This window comes from Saccostrea cucullata, unplaced genomic scaffold, assembly GCF_032062105.1.
Source record: "Saccostrea cucullata isolate Sc308-1 unplaced genomic scaffold, CSIRO_AGI_Scuc_v1 ctg1191, whole genome shotgun sequence".
In the NCBI taxonomy this organism is placed as follows: Eukaryota; Metazoa; Mollusca; class Bivalvia; order Ostreida; family Ostreidae; genus Saccostrea; species Saccostrea cuccullata.
The window spans coordinates 169,795-186,565 of record NW_026924059.1 but is presented as its reverse complement, the minus strand read 5'-3'; the positions used below and the strand labels follow the sequence as shown (position 1 = coordinate 186,565).

General features: G+C 31.6%; 1 protein-coding gene and 1 long non-coding RNA gene across 2 annotated transcripts; one reads left to right on the top strand and one right to left on the bottom strand.

Annotated features, from left to right (window-relative positions):
- The first annotated feature begins 1,864 nt into the window (after window positions 1–1,864).
- LOC134265601 (uncharacterized) lies at window positions 1,865–6,353 on the top strand. Its single transcript, XR_009991783.1, has 4 exons — window positions 1,865–1,888; window positions 4,455–4,623; window positions 5,738–5,803; window positions 5,900–6,353. It is a non-coding gene; the product is annotated as an uncharacterized LOC134265601 (long non-coding RNA).
- A 4,589-nt stretch (window positions 6,354–10,942) lies between these two features.
- On the bottom strand, window positions 10,943–12,654 carry LOC134265600 (cholecystokinin receptor type A-like). Its single transcript, XM_062747822.1, has one exon. The coding sequence runs from the start codon at window positions 12,482–12,484 to the stop codon at window positions 11,198–11,200; it is 1,287 nt and encodes a 428-aa protein (XP_062603806.1). The 5' UTR covers window positions 12,485–12,654; the 3' UTR covers window positions 10,943–11,197.
- Between the last annotated feature and the right edge of the window lie 4,117 nt (window positions 12,655–16,771).

The window sequence follows — 16,771 nt, the reverse complement described above, 5'->3', positions numbered from 1 at the left end:
TGCAAAATCCGGTCTTTTTGTCTGTGAGATTTATAGAATAGCTGTAAAGTTAACAATTGCATTAAAAAAAACACATTTTACTCGAATGCATCATATCCATATATGAAAAAAGGTATGGCAAAACTATCATACATTTTTCAGGGTTTTGTTCCTACTATGCGTTCCGGTTTTTTTTTTTTCTTTTTGATGAGTATTTATTTCTTTTCCTTTTAAACAAACTGTAAATTTACTCTCCATCCAAGAAAAATTATAAAGTAAATCTTGAAACTTCACAGTTTCACTATACAGAAATCTTGATCAGTGACTGTTCATCAATAAATCGTACAAATACATGTACATATATATCATTAATACAATAATTAATTTTTTTTTATCCAATTTTAAATGATTATCTATTCAGATATGAATATGAACAATAAAATGCCTTTCTTTGGTTGTTAGTACGGCGATTGACGTCGCAGCTGTTGCAAAAAAAAAATTACATGTACATGTATGTTTTTTTTCTGAAATAGCTTCGACATTAATTTCCATACTAAAAACCAAAAAAGTATTCCATTGTATAAAGAAGTGCAAGTAACTATTGTTAATTCATAGAACGTCGACATCGGTTTATCTATGTATTGGTATGAAGGCCCCGACAAGACTTTTTCCCTTATCATGCTTGAAGAGATTTTTTTTTATATATAAAATCAGCTTATAAAGGGGATAATTAGTGCCCACTGGTAATGTACCGATTTTTAATATATCAACAAATTAATTACTTCGTTATGACTTGGACATTTAAGTAAATTGGTTTTTGGACAGTAGAAGTGCTTGGACAATCATATTTATTGATTAATAATGCTCTGAAGACACTTGAGTTATTTGCTCGTATGTTTTATATTTAAAATGAGTTTCCTTTTTGTTTAGCCTAAAGGATATTGGAAATATTCTGGACGACGTGTAAGGTACGAGAACAACTTCAGCGTTACTAGTAATATAAATCAAAATTAATTGATAATCTAATTCTAACTTTTGTATATACATATTGTAACACAATTCAATTTACAATTTGTAAAAAGAAATAATACAGATGGTGTGATGAGATATAAAAAATATACTTCAACCTATCATTTTATTTCTTGTAGAATCAAAGGCCGCGTAAGTAAGATAAATTGATTGATTTTTATTGTTTAACGCCGAGTCGGCGATATCTCAGCCATATTTCTGCGGTCCCCGTGAGTAAGATACAGGATATTAAAATTTTCAAAAAATAATGTTATGGAAAAAGTCAAACATATCATATCTATACAAAATTGGTATGTTTACGATTAATATTATAAAAAAAAAATATCATCACTCTTTCATTCAAAATAAATGCAAAGTTCAGATTTGAGCAATGTATTTTTTAATTTTAGACAATAAGAATATTAAGTAAAATCGGAGACGTAAGACGGTTTTTTCAATATCTTGAGGATGATGTAAGTATTTCATTCATTTCTTATCAACAATAAATGATTTATTTATATTTAATTAAATGATTCATAACTTTCCGACTAAAGTAAAGCCTTCTAGAACAGTTTCGATCATATACCTGGTAAAACTGGGCCTCAAAATAAATACCCAGGTATAACATTGAACATCTACTGCCAAGTATCTTAAAATTGCAACAATAATTGAAATATATTTGAGTTGCTTTTTTAACAAAATAAAAGGTATCAAAAAAGATATGGTAAAAAAATACCTGAAATAATGATCTATGTCTTCATTAATTTAATGCTTTTCGAATCACAATTATATTCATAAAATTCAGCATTCAAATACATGTATTTAGATACCAGAGGACAAAAGTGAAAAAAGTGAGTCAACAGAACTAGATGATCAAGATGAACCGATACTCGTTAATAAGGTATTTACCGAAAAGTCTCAAATGTGTTTTTCTTATTTTTTTCTTCTTTTATTTCTCGTCATCGTCGACCCTACGACGTCGATTTCGTTGACGTTGTAAACCTTTAGCATTTTGATTTTCTTCTCAACATATTTCCTCAATTACAGCTAAAGTTGCCAGAAAGCATCATTTAATAAAGGTGTTTGACTTTATTACATGATATACTAGTATTGAGGATAAAATGAACTGTTCTCAAGCATCAAAAGTATGGGCGGCGGAAAGGGTGAAAAGGAGTAAACGTAAACGTAAATTTCTCGGGATTTACGTTCCTATGAAAGTACACATAAAATGATGACGGAGAAAAACGCGCGCCAACTAGTTTTAATTCAGGTAATGTCTGTTTTTTTGCACGCCGTCTAAGGTCAATTCAGTGAATGCCTATTGGTTTTGCATCGGAGTCTGTTGATTTTGCAAACGAGTCTGTTGATTTTGTTTTAAGCTGGTCTGTTTTGTATTTCAGTATGTTTTTGAAATCATTTGTTACTTTTGCATTTACGTCTTTTTTACCCTTTCCGCCGCCCATACGAAAGTATTTATGCATGGAAACAATTTAAGAATGCGGAAGCATAAAGCAAAAGAGTCCTCTCAAAACGTCAGGAGTGGGAACAGGTGTTGTGGAGGAGTAAGCATCTCCTATCGACCGGTCACACCTTTCACGTGCTCCTCATCAAGATCGAACAAACGGGAAAATGATTGACAATTCAGTGAATAAAAGGGCTTATCAATTAGTATGATTAATTGATAAACTGTTTGTTGTTTAACATCCAATTCGAGAATTCTTAACTGATATGCCGTGGACGGGTTTAAATTTATACATTTACCCGGCCCTCAGTGTCATTGAGCAGGTAAGGATCTTCATCGTACCTACGCCTGTAGTGAAAAAGATATCGCTTTTAATGTCTTATCCGAAGGATCTGTAACTTTCACTTAAGTTGGCAAGCCCTTGGCGAAGAAAATTTGTTTCCTATTTTATATCGACTTTGGTCCGACGCGGCCGAGGTTCGAACTTACAGCACTCCGACCAAATATTATAAATGAACTAAGAATATAACGAAAAGTAATTATAATCTCGTAAGTCTCAATTGCAAGCTCAAAAGGCTATTCAATCAATACAAATCGAGATCGGAGTAAACAGGTACCTTTAAAACATTAGAGGTGGATTCAGATGACATGGAGGAGTAAAAAAATATATGAAGATAACGAGCAGTATGCAAGCTCAATAGTCCATTAAACAATACAAATTTTAGAGCAGAGCAAACGAGGACCTCTAAAACATCAGAGGTGGGATCAGGTCCCAAGAAGGAGTGAGCATCTCTTGTCGACCGTCACAACCGCCGTTTGTTCCTAGGGTAAAAATTCGTTTACAAGTCAGACTGTAAAAAACAGTCTTACGAGTAATCACATCACTGCATATGCAGATGATAATCTTATATTGCTACACAATTCAGGAAAGATGACGATAGAAAAATTATGAAACATATGAGCCGGAATCTGTGGTATCTATCATATCAATACCAAGGGGATATATCGAATATTGAAAATAATATTTAAAGATAAGACGCCGTCGATATATGAAATTGTTGAATTAAACGTCACAGCTTAGAAACCTTTTCTTCTTATGTACACGTTTTCTTTTTGAAGGAATTCATTCTGCTTTATATGAATATAAAAATATGTCTGCATTATCCGTGGCAGGATTGGAAATTTTGACAGGCTCTTGGAAGATCTGAATCTAAAAACTTAATTTATATTGTCGATCAGAAACTATAATATTTTTAAAAATTAACTTCTGAGAAATATTTCAAGAAAATCTATAAACAACACAAATATGTGAAAGAGGCATAAAACACAGACCCTATGAAAATCCAGAGATTGAATCACGTGCTTAGGAGAAGTAAGCAATCCCTGTTTACCGGTCACACCTCCCATGGGCCCTATGTATTGATCAGGTCGTCGGAACATTCCACAGTCAATTTCAGTAAAAATAAAAGAAAGCAAGGGCTTAAGTTTTGCAACTGTTGTTTGACCAGTTCCGAATAATTATTAATTAAATGGCTGATAAGTGTGGTAGAATTGGATCTCAACTTCAGAGAACTTGTGTTTACAATCTAAACGCATATTTTTGCTGATGGCCAATCACATGTTTTGAAAAGACATTGATTTCAAATGTTACTTGCAACTATAAAGTCAACGACCATAATCTTGACATGAAATATTGTGATAATGAATAGTGTTTAAGCTCAAAAGTCCATTCCAACAAATTAAATCAGGAGCAGAGTAAAAACCAGACCTCTAAACATTAGAGGGGTCAGGTGCCATGCAGGACTGAACATTCCCTGTTGACTGATCATGAGATTTGTAGGCATTGTTGCATTGTTGCCATAGAGCTAATCTACTGAATAATTTCTGTATCATTTTTTTTCAGAATCATCAATCTAAAATTCTGCATAATTTAGACGTTTAATTAATTAGGTTTTTCGCTCATATTCTCTTTTTCGTATGATATCAAGGATTATTGACTTTTCAGAAACCAGGCCTAAAGTGGTGCAGAATTGTACTTATTGTGATATTTTTCCTCGCTGTCTCTGTTGGTGCAGCATTAAGTGCCCTTAATACGGATCAACTCTCAGAATTACCAAAAATAACAGAAAATCTCAACAGTACTGTTGCATTTCTACGATCAGAAATACATAAAGGTACGTATTTAGTGTTTTTACATATGTAAATAGTAAGTGTATTAAATTTGTGAGGATTTTTCAGGGTAGGATTTAAATTTTATGTAGTACTACGTTTTATAAAAAGAAATGGTCTAGAAAAGGAATATTTTACTTACCATATCAAAAGGCTCAATAGAGCTTATCTGATAGAAGGTGTGCTGAGTCTGTCATTGTCTGTGAACTTTTCACATTTTTGTTTCTCTCCAAGAATGTTGATTCAAATATGTTCATTTCTTTACTCTAACAGAGGACACAGCATAGAAATATACATAGAAATATTCAGGAAATATATTATCAAGATAAACAAAACATTGATTAGTAATATTTTCAAAAAATAACCTCATGTAGGTTGTTTTGAATTTTGTTCAAATAATGGGTTGGACCACAATAGGAGGTTGAAGGTACACGTAGGAATATGAAATAAATATCTTTTAAATATATCTTAAGATCAGCAATGCTGCGATAGGTCATATAAGTACAGGTGGTTAAATACGGAAAATATCTTCAAAAATCTTCAGAAATCTTCAGAAGAACAAAGAGTCTTATATGTAATTGAATTAATCATTTAAACACACGTGGTTTATTTTTATACATATCACATATTGGAAGGGGTAATACTAATTTTGCTATATAGAAAACATATGTAGTGAAAATTAATCTTTAAAAAATATTTATTGGCATGGGCTTTTCTCTAAATTTGAAAGTGTGAAGGTAAATGATGCGGCCCATGACACTCTAACGCTTTGGATGTTAGAAATGGTTTATAGAAGCACATTTATTCAAGAAATAAGCAGTACATCTTTCTATATAAATATAATACTTCAGAAAAAGGATATGCTTTTAATATGAGTATGATTTTCAATCCACTTAAAAATAAAAAAAAATTCAACATAACATATTATATATCATTAGACAAGTCTTATCTTTAAAAAAGGTAAGATCACCACTTGACGATTTTGACCACAGACTTACATTGTACACTGTGAGTGTTTGTAATACATTGGTATTAGTAAGAAAACGTCAAGCGTATTCTCATCTCATAGGTACAATATAATAAACTTTTTTGTTTAATTGGTTTTCTTTTTTTTAAAAGACATTTCGAACACAGCGACCATAATCAAAGTCATAAAGGAATATTTGATACCTTCCCCCAAAACTGGTAAGACAAATAAGTTCGTATTTCTCATATACTTGTATTTTGCTTAAAATAGAGAAATATATCCTTTTATAACCAGATTCTTTGCTTCTCATGCAGAATGTGTGAGTGATTGTACGGCTGTAATAGACGGAGATTACCAATCTTGTTTTACCTGCTTTGGGTTTGTGTCCTGTTCAAATAACATCACCGTTAATAAAACATGTGCAAAGTTTGAGGACGGACTCCTGAAATGGGACGACACACGTAAAAAGTGTCAGTTCAACAGTACAACCTGTCATGATGAAAGTTAATCTGTTTAACTTTATTGCAGCCCGGAGGACCGCTCATATAAGTTTAAGTGTTGGTGTATGGGGATTTCAATGGGAGTAGTTATGTAGAATTAAAGGTTTTCTAAACATTGAAAAGATTGTTAATCAGAATGTTCTTTCCGTTTATAAATTACGAGAAACATAATATCTTTACTACCATAAAGTGAATCTGTAAAAATATATATGTTTTTCATTTTTAATATATAAAGTTGTTCATCATTTACTATCAAAAAAACGACAGGTCCCCTTTTTTAGAACATCGAATTTTACTTCTCGGATGAAAACGTACTTTGCACAGTTCATGTTTTATATTCTAAAATTGAAATAAAACATTTTTAAATATAAATGATGCTTGTGTCTAACTTCAATTTATATTTTATGCAGCCAACATTTACTTGACGAATTGATCAAGTTTAAAATGGTATCGTTTATGATTGATTTTTATCCGACTACAAGTTTTCAAAATATTGCGACTATCGTCTCCATCAATTAGACGCATGCCTTTTTACTCATATTGAAGCAGTTTGTTGATCAAGACTCATTTTCATTGTTTACTTTATATATTTCCCGGGCGACATTTGATGGTTACATCAATGTTTTCTTGTTTTTTATGTTATAGTTTTCTATATTAGGATCAAAAAAATGCACTTTTTTTCTTGATATATTAACAGTTATTCAATTTTATTTTGTAAACTACTCATTTATTCCTCAAAAATTACCTCGATATATTTTCTTAAAGACTGTAGATGTGATAAAAATTTCCAGTTTTGGTTATAAATGAAGGATAAAACTAGAGATATCGGAATGGAATACTCGGAAGTCTCTTGTTTTATCCTACCCCAACCGGAAGTTGTATCCCATCTAAAGTCTATTAGTGTGTTTTGATGAATAAATGAGTGGTTAACTATAAAAATGTTCGACCAGAGACGTCTGAAATGATTTGTTTGACAAGAAAAAGTTTGTTGAAGGGAACAATGTCATTTGAAAGTAGATTAAATGATTGATATATTAGCAAAATACGAGCTTGAAGCGGGGCCGGTGCCAGAAATTGAAAAGGATACCTTGTGGTAAAAATAGTAAGGGGAATTATAATCAGATGCGAGACGGAGGTGGGTATTTAATGAGCTCACTGATCACAGTACCTCTAGTTTATTTATTTGGAGTTTTTTATTATTGGGAGTAGCATCTAAGAACAAAATTTACAAAACAAAAATATGCTACATTTAATTTTTTGATAACATTAACAGATATTTAACTTTATTTTTTCCAGTTCCTCAGTTTTCGAATTCAACTCTTATTTGGCAGTTCTAAGCTGTTTATCATACATCATTTGAAACCGTTTTGATAGCTATCGTGCTACATGCAAATAGAATTGAGAATGTTATTATTCATTTTTTAAAATATTACACATTTATATATCATTAGTCATACATTACACCTGTTCAATCCTATCCTTTTTTAATTCTGTTATATTTTATTAAGAATCATCTGAGTTTAATTTCGTGTATTGTTTAAAGAATATAAATTCAAATATTTTCGTATTATTGCATGTACATTTTGGTACTTAATTGATCTCTCTTTTGTAACAAAAAATCTTTAATTGTTGTTCTTTTATTTGAGAAAAAGGTTTTATATCATATGTTTATTAAAAAAAATTGACTGATTTATTGATTGTTGTTTAATAGCACAGTCTAGAATTTTGTGCTCAGATTAAAACATCTGCTACAAATTTTGACTCTATGCATGTTGTTTACATGATAAGGAGAAGGATCTCCATCCTCTGAACCTGGACCAGGTCATGGGACCTCGGGTATTTAGGTCACACGAAACGTTCTTCAATTAGTATGGAATTTTCCCATAACTATGATTGAATGACTCCTGCGGACACAAACATCCTCAAAACATATCAAGACATTTGAGTTAAAAACAGAGGATTTTTCTTTAAAATCATTGAATATCATCAAAATGCTCGTATTTATGTATTTTACGACATTTTAAAACAGCTTAGAAAATATAAGATAATAATAACCATAAATGGAAATAAGTATGTTACAAAGATATACTAATTCAGATTTTCAAGGTACGGATGGTCAAACAACAAGGTCTTGTTTGAAAAAATTAATTACTACAAAAATGCAATTGCAAACGCCCCAATCTCAATATATACCTTTCTAATTCCATCAGACACCGCACGACTATTGCAAGATTATGTCGCATATTTGTGACGACCAAAAGTCACAGTACCTGTAGTACAGGCATTAAATCAGTGGTAATGTAGTACATGTACAGGAATAAAACCAGTGGACAACTACCAGGCAACTTCTAGGCGGTATCACAATTATCTATTGAAACATTTTTCAGGGATTTGCGAAGAACGGATTATTGCTGTTTCGTCCTACGGAGCACACACTATTGACCATTATGTTTTTTTCTTTAATAAAATCATGTTTAAGATACGGTAAAGAGGCCAAAAAAAATATTAAAGTTGAAAATGTATAATGATACACGCTTTATGGAAATCGACTTTGTGTTATGATAAAATGGAAATATGTTTTATTGGTACTGGACTTTAACTTTTGTGTGTTATATTTAAGTACAAAGTTGTTCAATAAAACATATGGCGATAAACAGAAAAAAAATCCTTCAACTTTAAAACATTCCAAAAGTCTATATTTAAAATACAAATCGGGAGCAGAGGGAACATGGACCATTGATAATATTTGGGGTACGTTGAGCTCCCATCAAAGAGTTAAAATTTCTTCTCAACCAGTCACATCCGTTGTGTGCTACTTCTCATGACAGGTCAAATGTTAAAAAAAATCGAAGACAATTCAAATATAAATAATGACGTATCAACTAAATGAGTATGAAAACGTCAATTAGCACATGATTAAATTCATGATAAATTGCAATTGCTGACAAATTCATTATATAAATATTTACAAAACTATGTGTGTATGTTACACTTGTTTCGTATACGGGATGCCCCTACTTATATTTACCACAAGGTACTTTAAGCTCATATTTCAAAACATACTATTTGTACAGATTCGAAAGTTTGTTAATATATTAATCATTTAAAGTACTTTAAAATCATATCATGGTTGCTTCAAAAGACTCTATTCTTGTTAAAATTAAATTGTTTCAGGTAAGGTTTCGTGCGAATGTGTGGAATAAATATTTTACGTTTGTAAACTACTCATTTTTCCTAAAAAATTACCTGTTTTTCAAAGTATATTAGACATCTCAAAGAAATTTACTCAAACTCTGTTGTGGTTATAGATTTTCAGGAAAATTTTGCTATTAATAGAAGTCACGTGATTCCGTGGCGGTGATGCACTTCTTCGCGTTAGACACGCTTTTATCTCTATGCAAAAGTAAATAACAGTTTACGTTTATCAGTGGTTTTGGTAATTTATTAAACTAAATTTTCTTCAAAAAGTCTAAATTTCCCGAGAAATTATTTATATGCTTCCTTAACATACCCGCGTGGCAAGAAAAAGGTCCCTTAAAGCGAACGATGTCATTTTAAAGTAGATTAATGATTGATTTATTAACAAAAATAACAAAGTTTGATTAGATTGCCTGAAAATGAGTTAAGTACCTTGTGGTAAATATAATTACATGTAGGGGGTATCCCGTATACGAAACAAGTGCCTGTGGTGTATGTTAAGTCCTAATTATAAAGTTGAAATCGGTCTTTAATTTTACTTAAGATAATACTACAGTAAATTTGTAAGCGACACAACAATGAAAACAAGATGTGTTAGTGAAACACTATGCATCCAGCGGCAACAAAGTTTGAGAAGAGCTATTTTAGCATATAATTCACAGTCAAGGTCACAATGACATTGACCTTTGTGTCATTTGAAAGAACTGGATTAGTGGAGTATGCATACCCAATATGAAGTCTGTATCTCTTATGATTCATTAGTAATAGTGAAGATAAGAAAAAGCTATTTTTAGCATATAGGTCACAGTCAAAGACACAAGGTCATTAGCCTTTGTGTGATTTAAAATAACTTAGAAATTAGTGGAGTATGCATACCAAATATGAAGTATCTATCTCTCATGGTTCAGAAGTAATGGCGAAGGTTCAAAAATGCTTTTCTAGCATATAGGTCATAGTCAAGGTCTCAAGGTCACTGACCTGTGTGTCATTTTTTAGAACTTTATTCGTCGACTATGCATACCAAATACGAAGTCTCTGTCTTTCAAATTTTAAAAGTTATGACGAAGGTTAACGTTTGCAGACAAAAATGCTATTTTTAGCATATATTACATATTACAGTCAAGGTCACTAGGTCAATGACCCTGGTATCATTTGAAAGAGTTTAAATAGTGGAGTAAGCATATCAAATATCAAGTCTCTATTTTTCAGTTTTAAAAAAGTTTTGACGAAAGGTTGTGAATATGTACATATACAAAATATATACATAAACATAAGGCTAAACATTTCACCAGTCGCTTCCATAACCCTTATACATGGTTTAAACTTAGTGACAGCAACGTGGGGTGATAGTGTTTCAAGCATAATTTGTTCTACAGTTTTTTATTTCGCAATACTTTAAAATTGTACGCATACGTTTCAAGTTTAAACGTAGAAAAACTTATAAACGTAAAACGAAAAACGTATAAGAAAATTAAGTGCTTTGCGTTTAAAGGAAATGATTATTGCAATTAATCGCAATGTTTTGTGTTTAAACGCAACAATTATTGCGATTAAACACAAAATATTGCGTTTAAGTGCAATAAAAATATTTCTTCCTCTGATCTGGCCTCAACACGCTTCCGTAGATTTAAAAAATTTCCAAGCAGTTAAACAATACAGTGTACTTTTATTATAATTTAACAATACAATGTGCTTTTATTATAATCTTACAAACAAGCATATTAATATATCTTTATCGGCTTGTAGTTTAGGCAGTTTGGAGTATTTTTTCCTATAGAAATCCTTGTCATAATATTTCAATAAGCATTTTAAAAAAAAAAAATATTTATAAGAATTAAACAAGTAGATTTACATGTATAGTTAACTTTCAATTTACTTGTCTGTTTAAGCAAATATTGCGTGGTAATCATATTCTTATGTCCCAAAGACATTTTTGTTCTGGAAATAATTCCATAATCGTTTTAATACATTTCCACATTCCATTCTGAATTTTTTACTTAAAAACCCGTACAACACTGGATTTGCACACATGTTAATGATAAAAGATCTTTGAAAAAAACTGTAAGTGGCCTTCCCTTCGAAAGTGAGGTTATTGTAATGATTAGGTTGTACAATGCGAATAAATACTATTACATAGAGTGGTAAAAAAGACAAAATAAAGATCACTGTGACCAAAAAGAGCATCAAGGTAACCTTATGAACACGCTCACTTTGAATCTTTTCATTCTGAGAGGAGTTCGAAATTATTTCCCTTGAGTTGCTTTTAGTGCAGTTTTCAGAACTTTCACTTTTATCATAAGCGGTCGCATCCATCATTCCAATCACATTTGTTTTCTCCTGAGGATATCCCTTGAGCTCGACATCTGTAGGTGTTCCAAGAGATTTTAATAAGTCACTTTGAACTTTACTCTCAACTGCCGCTTTGTCTCTTTGTTTCTTGTCAGTTTGCGTTTTAATCCGGGATGTTTTCAAACTGAAAACAACTCTTCTCCGAATGTTTACAACAATGAGACTATATAATATGATAAGGATACAATCGGAAGAGAACATGACTATTAACGTAATGGCTGAAAAGACCAAAGAATAGGCAGTGTACTTGAAAGCATCGTTTATCATACAGATATGCCCCGGAACAAAGATTTGTGGAGCGACTTGTACGACTATAGAGCGTGTTCCGTACATAAGAAGAACGGGCCATGCAAACACTATGGCAATAATTATTCCGACCAGAACAATTATTTTAGCTTTCTTCACAGACAGCTGCTTTTGTAAAGGTCGACAAACTCTAAAGTATCGATCTCCTGCAATACTTATCAGAGTAAATGCAGAGGATATATTCAGTGTGAAAGTACAAAATCGGGATACCTTGCAGAAAACTTCATTCGAAAACTTAAACGCATTTTGCATAAGGTATAGTTCAGAAGGAACTGTGACCAAAACATTGACCAAGTCCAATATTGCCAGAGCGATAATGAATACTCTGTACGTGGTTTTATGCCATTTGGAGTAGAAAACGTAAATGACGGTAGTATTACCAAAACATCCTAGGACAAGCATCAAAATTATGAAGATATAGCTCGGTATATACACTTTTCCAAACACATCATCAATATAAATTTGAAATTTGTCCTCGTCTGTTAGTTTTTTTGTAAAGTTTACATCCATCATTTGAGTGATATTATGGCTCAAAATATTTGTCATGTTTGGTTCTTCTTTTGGAAATAGTTCAAAACCGATATTAATTGTTCTTAAATAAGTCAAAGGATTCTGACTTGTGTTCTACGGGTGTCTACAGATAAACTGATAGAAAAACTTTATGTTTTGATGATTTAAATAACACTAAAGTTATGGTCACACTGTGCAGCACGTATTTAGGGGAAAAGTTATGTAATTTCTTATCCTTATGTATGATATAATACACTTCCTTTTTCACTTTAAAAACCTACACATCTTTAGTCAAATAGACACACTATTGTGAGTTCTAAAAATCATAACATTTAAAGTACAAGTCAAGCCTTCACGTATTAGTTTGTGGAACTGTTGGTGAATAAAGAACTTTATTGATGATTTGTTTACTTAATACATTTCTTGTGTTTTGGGTGTTTTTTTTATGTACTAGAACATGTCATAAAGTGCATAAGATTTTATAAGTTTGCATCAAGGCTTTTTAGGTAAAATCGTGTTTAGTTTTTCTATAATTATAATAATAATATTCAACCTCTTACATGCCATTAAATCTTTGTATAGAAAGTTCTTAGAAGAATTTGGAATATCGGTAAAGGAAAAGCAGTTAAGATGAGCCGTAAATGAATGTGCTCCTTATATCTTTTGTTGCACTATTACGAGAGTTGTTCGAAAAGTTCGTGAACAACTGTCATATCTTTTTTATTTGACGTCATATGTTATCCAAAATTGGTAGAAATATTTTTACAATTAATCCAAATGATTTGACTTAATTTTTTTCATAATATTACAGTTTTTCAAACTTATCCAGATTTTTAAAATGCCAAAATCGGATCGCAGAGCAGGTCAACATTTGGGAAGTTACAGGCAAAAACACTATACAATGTCTGTTGCCATATTCTCTGTAAAATGGAGCAAAAACGAAAAAAAACAACCTAGAAAATCAAATTAAGAATTTTTACATACCACATTATGGCTTTATATTTTCCCTTGTTGAAAAGAAATCCACCAGAGGAGATAGGTAGTCCTTTTTGAAAAAAAAAACGATGACGTTTTCGAATTTCACGTAGCAGCAGATAATGATGTAATTTTGTGTTTAACTACGGAAAAACCCAAAATAAACTCTAAAATTTTGGAGAAATCAAGAAAATATGTCACAAACGAGTTGTGCATGTGTGTGCAATAGTAAAGATAGTATTTGTGTGACAGAGGACAATCTGTGAAGTTACGGTTTAACTGTAAAAATCTGAACAAAAACTTTAAAAAGTTGGAATGAGGGGAGACATAGGCGCTTCAGAGTTGTGTATCATGTGAAAGTAGAGTTAAGAAATAAAAGAAATTAAAACCTTAACAAAGGAAATTATAAAACGAGAGCTACTCTTAAAAATAATAAATGTCAAGTATTAGAGAAAGGATTTAATAAGTGGGCATAGAATTATAGTGTGTGAAATGTATAGGGATAGTAAGTGTTTGTTTTTTTTTTTGTTTTGTTTTTTTTTTGTTAAATTCATGACGCTATGTTTTGACGTTACATTGCCATCAAATGTGCTCAGCGGGTAGAAAACATGTTGATTTTAAAATGAAATAAATTGATTTCTGTTAAATCGAATGGAATGAAACTTCGCACATCAACAAAAAAATATTTTTACATATTATATTGTGCTTATTTTAAATTTCTAGTGTATAATATAAGGAAGATTGACATCGTTCACGAACTTTTCAAACAACCCTCGTATATTTTTGACCCTATTAATTTTTAGACTTTGCATAAAAAATGGGATTTTCAACATGAGAAAAAAGATGTTATATAAAATGTTATAAAGATAATCAGCACGGATCTACTTGAATTCTATAATCAATATAAGGAGGATATGGAGATAACGAACAGTATTCAATCTCAAAGTCCATAAAACATACAAAAGAAGACCAGAGCAAACACGGACCTCCGAAACATCAGAGGTGGGATCAGGTGCCATGGAGGAGTGAGCATCCCTTGCTGACCTGTCACACCTGCCGTGTGCTCATTGTCATGTCGTGAAATAAAGGAAAAATCCGTCGTCAATTCAGTGTATAAAGGACTAACAATTGGTATGAAAAACGTCAGTCAGCATTTGACTCAATGATAAATTGTATTTGCTGACAAGGTCATTGTATCGACCATAGAACTTAGGAAATGATGACTTTAAACGAGACTGCTGATATTCTTGTTCCATCAACTTCCTTGTCAATAATTTACCTCGTTTTAGAAATTGTACATACGTAGAGCATGCTCTTGCGTATCGAATCAACTGAGATATATACACTTCGTATGCAGGTGATGAAGATATATTGCTGCATCAGTAAGGGAAGTTGTCGATAGAAAAGTCAAAGTCGCCACAATGCAAAAAACATCTCTGGAAACATCAACAATCAGTTTAGGTGCCTTGAAAGAGTAAGAATAACTTCTGTCAAATGGACGTTCTTGTTGTGATTCCTTAAATATTTTGATTATCACATAAGAAATATTCACATGCAAAATTATTATAAAATGATTTTAATTGTTGTTCTTTTATTTGACAAGAGCTAATTTTTATATGGTTATTGAAAAAAATTATGACTGATTCATTAATTGTTGTTTAACTTCACATTCAAGAACTTTGCACTCAGATTAAGACATCACCTGCTGCAAATTTTGACTCTATGCATGCCACTTACAAGTAGCGGAGAATGATCTTCATCGTTTGAACACCGACTTAGACATGGAACACCAGTTCTTAATGTCACATGAGACGTTCTTCAATAACGCAATTTTTAAAAACCTCTAATTGAGTGATTCCAACGTAAACAAATATCCCTGCAAAATATGTAGGTACATTCAAGACATTTGTGTAGGAAACAAATGATAGCGTTTCCTTTATATTTCTACTGGATATCATTATAAAATGCTGGTATTTATGTCTTTTACGACAATTAAAAAGCAGCCTAGAAAATATAAGATACTTATTAATAAAAATAATTAAAACATGTTACAAAGACATGCACATTCAAATTTTCAAGGAGCGGATCGTCAAACGTTAAGGTTGTCTTTGAAAGACTCTTTCATCTCTAGTACTGGGCACTTGGAGAAGGATCAACAACTACTAATTGCAAACGCACAGATTTCAATATTTACCTTTCCAATACTAGTCTTGTTTATAATGTTCTTGATTTATTGACGTGTTACTTTAGGAAAAAATCAGACATAAAGATTCCAAACTGATCAGTGATATATGTAGTTTATGTACCATATAAATAATGTTTTTCATTTGGCCACACCATTTATAAGACACCCCATGGCTATTGCAAGATGATTATGTCACTCATTTTGTGACAACCAATAGATCTAGAGTACATGTAGTAAAGATATCAAATCTTGGGACAACTTCTAGTCAATATCATAATTATCTCGCTATACATTTTTCAGAGATTCGCGAAGAATGGATTATCGCTCTTTTGACCTATGGAACACACAATACTCATCATTATCATAAAATCATGATTTTGATACAGCAAAACATTATATAAGTTAAAATTGTATAATGATACAAGCTTTTTGGAAAATTTAATTGACTTTGTCTTATGATAACATGGATAAGATTGAAATATAAATTCTTAATTGGAATTCGACTTCCACTTTTTGTATAATATTTAAGAAATTTGACTTTGTGTTAGAATGGATGGTAAATATTCTTTATTGGTGTTCAACTTTCACTTTTGTGTATAATATTTAAGTATATCATAATTCAATATTAATATAAAGGAAAAATCATTCAACCATGAAATATGGAGTTAACCTCAAAGGCTTTAAACTACAAATTGTGAGCAGAGGGAACATGGACCTCTAAAAATATCAGAGGTTCGTTCAGCTGCCATTTAAAGTTAATACCCCCTGTCATCCAGTCACACCCGACATGTGCTACTTCTCATGTTACATGTAGGTCAAACGTTAGACAAATCGTAGACAATTCAAAGTGTTATTAATGGCATAACAACTAGTATCATATGACCTCATCATAATTGCAATTACTGACAAGTGCATGTTCGAACATAAAACTTGCGATATGATGCCTTTAAACTAAACTGCTGGTGTTCTTGCTTTGAATTCATCACTTTATTTGTCAAAATATTTCCTCATTTTAGAAATTGTCATGGTATACAGAATCAAATTGGAGACATACATGTAAATACCATAGGCGATGAGGTATATTGCTGCATGTACATAATAAGTAAGGAAAGTTACCCATAGACAAATGAAAGCCCTCACATGCATACATGTATGTAGAGCTA

Bases quoted from the DNA above. Each gene is read 5' to 3' on its own strand.
- LOC134265600 (XM_062747822.1), bottom strand. From the start codon at position 12,484: ATGACAAATATTTTGAGCCATAATATCACTCAAATGATGGATGTAAAC.